Source organism: Grammomys surdaster, unplaced genomic scaffold (assembly GCF_004785775.1).
Source record: "Grammomys surdaster isolate TR1022 unplaced genomic scaffold, NIH_TR_1.0 126313, whole genome shotgun sequence".
Taxonomy (NCBI): domain Eukaryota; kingdom Metazoa; phylum Chordata; class Mammalia; order Rodentia; family Muridae; genus Grammomys; species Grammomys surdaster.
The window spans coordinates 7122866-7129665 of NW_021621113.1; the positions used below are offsets into that span (position 1 = coordinate 7122866).

Consider the following 6800-nt stretch of genomic DNA (forward strand, 5'->3'; position numbering starts at 1 on the left):
TGGTCTCCAATTGGTAGAACTGTTTGGGAAGGACTGGGAGGTGTGGCCTTGTTGTTACTGGGGGTGGCTTTGAGATTTCAAAAGCCTCCACCATTCCCAGCATTCTCTCTGCCTCACACTTGCAGATCATGATATAAGCTCTCAGCTACCGCTCCAGCCACAGGCCCCGAGTTCCCCCCACCAGACTTCACTTGACCCACAAAATCCTCCCACTTCCTCCCAATAAACCTCAGTGTTGTTCTTCTCCAGGAGGCCTTTGGGGACTTACGATTTAGCTGGCCACCCTTTGATGTCCAAGAGTAGAGCCACCTGTGCTGTTTGGACCATGGTGGTCCAATCAGGGGTCCCCAGGGCAAGAGAGAACAGAGGACACTGCCTGCTTCATCAGTCAGGGGCTCCCAAACATGAGGCCCAGAAACAGCACCCTCACCCTAATTGATCAGGGGTTAAAGCTCTATCATTAAGTCAAAATGATCTGGGGAATAACTTCATCAGATTAGAAACCCTTAAGGGGATCATCAGACTAACTGGCCATTTTTCTACCACAACCCCAAAACAAGTTCCAACTGAGAACTCCAGGCTAGCCTCCAACTCTCTTCAATATTCCTATCTTAGTCTTGCAGGGGCTGGGATTCTATAGTTGTCACCACATTCAGCACAGACTGGTGGGTTTGTATGTATTGTTTGGTTAGAGATAGTGTCTCATGTAGCCCAGGCTAGCCTTTCAATTAGCCATGTAGCTGAGGATGCCCTTGAATTCTTGAGTCTCCAGCCCCTATTTCCCAACTGGGAATAAGGTATGAACCACTAAGCCCCAAGCAAGGAGGCTTTTAGGGTATAACCTCTTCTCTTTTCACCAAAGGGAGGGGTGCAGAACAGGTAGAGGACTAGTAGTCAGATACATTGGTTATAACACAAAAGTTTATTTTCGGTGCACACAGTCTCATTGGCCTGGCTCTTCTCTTTATGGTGCTTGGGCCCACACAGGCCTCATCCAGCTCTGACTGAAGCAGAGGTCAGGGATACTCATTTTTAGGCCAAAGCATGGCTACGCCTTTCTGTACTTCCACTCTCATCCAGAATCCTGACTCCTCTGGACTTGAGGCTCCCAGGCATAAGCCCTGCAGATGCTGCCACCTTTCCAGCCCCATGGCCTCTCGGGTGTAAGGGAGAGTGATGGGCTCCAGTCTGGGATGCAGCAGCTGGCCCTGTGTGTGCAGGCCCTTCGGTTCTCATACTGCCTTCTCAGTGGCTGAACCTGTGTTTGCTAATCATGTTTGTGGTAGATTCATACACCTGCAAACCAAGAGATCTTTTTGTCATTCTGCTTACCTTAATGGGACAGCCTGCTCCTTCCTCCTCCTGACTCAACAGCTGCTCCATCCGGGTAACTCTAGCATGCTTAGAACCCACTCTAAACAGGAGAACTCAGGCATCCCCAAGACTCTGTTCCACTCCAGTCCCATGAGATAGGAGGCACAGACACACACACACAGGGACACAAACACACAGACACACACACAGACACAGACATGCACACACAAAAACACACAGACACAGAAACACAGAGACCCAGACATAGAAACACACGGACAGACACACACACACACAAAGACACAGACATAGAAACACATAGATACATAGAAACACACATACACAGACACACACAGAGACAGACACAGACAGAGATACACACAGAAGGCCTTTTGCCCAATGTGGAGCTAAACATCTGTTTCCAAGGAAGAGCTGAGCTGGCAGAAGCCACTTAAGAATAGATTTGTGGGCGCTGAGGGCGGTGAACAACATGGACTGGCTCCCAGGGTGGAGGCTGATGGAAGGAGACAGGGCTTCTCTGAGAGGGAAATGGGGAGACTTGGGTGGCCAGCTAAGGTGAGTGGGGATTTTAATGGATCTACAGGAAAAGGAAGGAAACCTTACCGATGTGCCTGTAGGCTATTGGTGTGCGTGTTATGGGGGCGGGGCAGGGGTTCGATTAGGTAGGGAAAGGAACAGGCACCTTTTCCCTGCTGACCAGCGCAGTGATCAAGTCTTGCTGGTTAGCCACCTCATGCATGTCTGGGGCGGACTCGCTTAGGAAGGTTGTGCTTTTGGAGGTATGTTTGCGCATTATGGCGTTCTCCTGCTCCTGGTTGAAAAGGATGGAGCGTACCTCCTCCACGATCCTGGGGGAGAAGAGATGCCATGTTTGTGGGTGTTGTTGGAGCCTTTCCATCTCTTCCCTGGTGTGCACCCTCTTTTCCCCTCCCCACTAACTACTTCTACTGGCCTTTGAAACATCCCTCAAGGAGACCCAGGGTGAGTAGGCCCCCTCCTGGCAGACAAGACCGACCCAGAGGTCAGGATAGCAGCTCCTGAGCTGGGAAGCATGAACCCTGGGCACACTACTTTGCAAATGAGCTTGAGACCAGGCCCAGCTCAGAATCCCCAGGGCACTCCCTACATGTTGAGCTCTTCTCGGATCTCTTTGTATTCCAGCAAGTTCTCCTGTATTGCTTCAAGCACCAAGCAGAAGTTATCGCAGGTCTTTTCTGTGAGGTTACATAGGGGGCCCCCAACCAGTGGTTCCTTGGGGGCAGTGGAAATGTCCTTGCGGGCCTCTGTACAATGCACCAATGGCAGCTCGTTGGTCCATTCCTCTTCCTCTGTCTGGGGACAGTGGATGGAGGGAGAGAGACAGCTCAGGGTCATAGGGCTTCAGGGAGGATGCATCTCTTAGAACATGCCCCCTTTAACTTCATTTGGTATTATGTTTTAATCTGTGTATGGTAGGGATGGAACCCAGGGCCTCCCAGTAAGCTAGGAAAACCATCCGATACGGGCACACTCCTTAGCTCTAGTCAATCTTAGCCTCTCTAGCTTGTTGTGGTAACTCAAGTTCAAGCACATAAGTCCCCCTCTTACCTCTGGAAATTCTTACTTCCGCAAACCTAAAGCCCTACCTACTCTAAAGTGACAGTGGTTATGGCCCTCTAACCTTTCCAAAGTCCACTTCCACTCCATCTTTATAGAATTTCTGCCAAGTGAATACTGGGTAACTAACATTTACCCACTTGCCTCTGCAGGCATTAAAGCCATATACCACCACGCCCAGCAAGCATTTACTTTTATTTAATGGGTATGAATGTCTTGCCTGCTGTGTATATGTAAGTAAAGGCACAGTGTACATGTAATGCCTGTGGAGATAAGAAGAAGGCTAGGGAATCCCTGGAACTAGAGTTACAAACAACTGTGAGTAGTCTTGTAGGAGGGACCCGAACCCAGGTCCTCAGCAAGAGCAGCAAGTGCTCTTAACCACTGAGCCACCTCTCCAGTGCACTGGTTGGGTTCTTACTTATGAGCCATCATCAGATCCTTTGAGATTCTCGTTAGAGTGCTGGCAAGTGAGCATTATTACCATTACAAATGTGTGGATCTTGCCTCCACCCTCATGACACATTCTCCTCCCTCCTGTCCACCCCATCCCACACACCTCACTAAAAGTTTCTTGTTTTAAGACAGGATTTCTCCGAAACAATCCTGGCTGTCCTGGAACTCCCTTTGGAGCCTAGACTGGCCTTGAACTCATAGAGATCCAACTGCCTAGGCCTCCTAAGTGCTGGGATTAAAGGCATGCGCAACCACATCCAGCTTACATCAGTAAAACTTATGTGCAGTTGCCCTTCATCCTTGCCAGTCTTCATCATTTGTTCCAGATTTGTGGTCACCACGACGACGAACAAGTTAAGCCCAATGAAGGCACCAAGGGTGATAAAGACAGCAAAGTAGATGGCAGCCCCCACCTCCATTGCGATCTCTTTGTTGTCCGTCCTGGGAATGGCAGGCAGAGAGAGGCTCCATCACTCCCTTGGCCCTTTATGCCTCAAAGAATTAGGGCTAGTTCTCAAACCAGCTGTCAACACTCTATAGTGCGTCAAGGACAAGCTACAGTTGTACAAGCCACAGTCACACTGAGATCCACTGTAGATAGAAGCACTCTATGCTGAGCTGCCTTATAGAAGAGTTCTGCAGATCTTTCTAGACTGATCCTCCTGCTACCCCATGATGTAGTCAATACTGTATTACACTCTCTCATTATGAGTAAACAGAGGATCAGATAAGTAATAAAGCCCAGCTCTCAGGAAGTAGAGGTAGGAGAGTAGAAGTTCAAAGCTAGTCTGGGCACCTGAGCTTCTGTCTCAAGCAAAACAAAACAAAAACTAGAAATAAAACTTGGTTGGTAGAGTGTTTGCCTAGTATGCATGAAGGCTCTGCACAGCACGAGTCACATGTCTGTAAGCTTAGCATTTGGGAAGTGAGAGGAGGAAGAGCCAGAGTTCAGGACTATCCTGGGCTATGCTAGACTCCATTTAAAAACAAAACAGATAAAACAAACCTCTCCGACTTTTAAAAGCTAGAGGTTGGAGCTACAGCTCAGTAGTAGAAGGCTTGCCTGGCATGCCTAGGGCCGGAACCGTAAGATAAACAAATAAATAAACAAACACATCTGTAACCTCAGCATTTAAGAGGCCGAGGCAGGAAGATGGCTGCGAGCTTGAGGCTAACAATGGAGTCATTTGTCTAATGTTACAGGCCCAGTGTAAGGGGACAGACATGCAGTGCAAATTCACTGTGAAGTCTACATAGGCCAGGCTGGCCTTGAACTGACATCACACTGCCTCTGCCTTCCCAGTGCTGAGATTAAAGGCGAACGCCACCAAGCAATCGTGCTCTGGCCACTATTGTCCCAACTTCTGTTGTTGTTGGCTTTGGTTTGGTGATATTGTTTTTTTGTTTGTTTGTTTGTTTGTTTGTTTGTTTTGAGACAAGGTCTGACCATGTAACTCTGGTTATCTTGAAATAGGCTATATAGCCCAGGCTGGCTGCGTTCTTTCAGAGATCCTCTTGCCTTTGCCTCCTGAGTGCTGGGACTAAAGTTGTGTGCCACTGTGCTAGCTTTTTTGTTTATGTTTTTAGATTGGCACTCATGTTAGCCCAGGCTGGACTCAGACTGTACATAGGTGAATGCCACCAGTCTTGCTATGTTCAGTTCTGGGGATCGAACCCAAGCTAGGCAAACACTCTACCCACTAATCTTTACCCTAGCATGTCTCTCCTCCCACTTCTCCTTTTTTCTCCTTTTTTGAAACAAGTCTTATTAATTATAGCCAACAATTAACTTGAACCCCTGATTCGCCTATCTGTGTTTCCTGAATGCTGGGAATTCTGCTCCCTGTGTCTGGATGAATCATGACTGAAGAAACTCAACTTGGCTTCTACATCACAGCAGGGAGTGGGATGGATTGAAACTGGACTTGGACTTGATAGTGAGGAAGCAAAGAGTAGAATACAAGAATGACCTTAGGGGGCAGGTCTGAGCATGAGTGGATTGAGCCCAAACTTCCCAGGAATCTAGGTGGTTTGTTGTGCCCTGGTGCAAGCTGGAGAGCACCTAGTAACTAACCTCAGGCACAACCACAGACCTGCTTCCTGGCCAGAGGCTGAGTCAGCTATGCCACATAGCTGAAGTCTCCATGAACAGGGTCAGGTGGTCCTATGGAATGTGTGGCGACACATCTATGGCAATAAGGTTCATGCTCCACAAAGCCAAAGGTCCTGCCCCATGATTTCCTTGGGTATTTACTTCCTGTGAGGCCAGCTTCATGGAAGTCCCAGGAGCCCCCTCTCATTTCCCAGGAGCCTCCTCTCATTTCCCAGGAGCCCCCTCTCATTTTCCAGGAGCCCCCTCTCATTGCTTCCTTCTTGCAGGAACTCCAGCCCTGCCCTAGCCAGAAAGAGACGAAGCTCAAGAGAGCCCCAGTGAGTTGTACTCACTGGAAGTCAGAGTAGATGTCCAGCCATCCATCCTGGGTGATGCAGATGAAGAGCGTATACAGGGCAACCCCCATGTTCTGGAAATGCTTGGGCACAAATGCACCAAAGAGCGTGACCCCAAACACAGAGAATACCTGTCAGAGAGACCAGAACCCACCTAATCTCACCCAGCAGTCTTGGAGCTTGGCAAGACATGCAAATGGATGCAAGCAAACACTGCCAAGGATTCAGACCCAAGTCCTTTGCTTCTCTGGGCACCCGTCCCACCCCACTGCTCTACAGGCTATATTCCGGGAAAGAGACAGACTGGGTCTGGGAAATACTTACCAGCATGAAGAAGAGGATGAGGGCCATGACATTGGCCAAGTCTGGCATCGACTGCAGGATGACCTTGATGATTCTGGCTAGGGGCTCTACTGCCATGCAGACATGTACCAGCCGAAGCGCCCTGCAGGAAGTGCCTCTCAGGGATGCCTCTTGAGCATTCCCAGACCCCTTCCTCCTCCTTGCCTCCCTCCCTCCAATGTAACAATTTCTCTTCTCCTTCCTGGGAGCCAGACAGATGCCCCTCTTACCTTCAGGGCTCCCAACCCACCTGAGAGGGTAGGTGATGGAGACAATGTCCAGTTGTTTTATGAAGAACCCCAAAAACAAGATAAAGACAATTGCGAAGTTGAGGATATTCCAGCCATCCTGAATGGGGGAGCAGCTCGTTAGGGTCTATCAAGCCCAGCCCCCGTGAGCATCCCATCAGCCTTACCACACCCCAAGCATGGGAGAGTCAGCACCTCTAAGAACAAAGCTAGATAGCTGCTTTGTTAACTCGTGGCTGTCACCCTATTGTTGTCCCAACATGCTGCAAACACACAGAATCACAGTGCGACACCTATGTCAACAGCCATTCTTAGACATAGTGAACACACACACACACACACACACACACACACACACACACACACACACACACA

General features: G+C 49.2%; 1 protein-coding gene across 2 annotated transcripts in view; it reads right to left on the reverse strand.

Annotated features, from left to right (window-relative positions):
* Nucleotides 1-903: 903 nt before the first annotated feature.
* Nucleotides 904-6800, reverse strand: part of Catsper4 (cation channel sperm associated 4) — a 19904-nt gene continuing 14007 nt past the window's right edge. The window contains exons 5-11 of one of the 2 annotated variants that reach the window (XM_028759966.1): nucleotides 6428-6525; nucleotides 6160-6280; nucleotides 5833-5966; nucleotides 3654-3828; nucleotides 2462-2667; nucleotides 2018-2183; nucleotides 904-1296 (exon numbers count right to left, since the gene is read on the reverse strand). In XM_028759966.1, coding sequence (XP_028615799.1) covers nucleotides 1246-1296; nucleotides 2018-2183; nucleotides 2462-2667; nucleotides 3654-3828; nucleotides 5833-5966; nucleotides 6160-6280; nucleotides 6428-6525 — 951 coding nt within the window. In that variant the 3' untranslated portion in view covers nucleotides 904-1245. The remainder of the gene's footprint in view (nucleotides 1297-2017; nucleotides 2184-2461; nucleotides 2668-3653; nucleotides 3829-5832; nucleotides 5967-6159; nucleotides 6281-6427; nucleotides 6526-6800) is intronic. The other variant, XM_028759967.1, reaches the window with a different exon arrangement.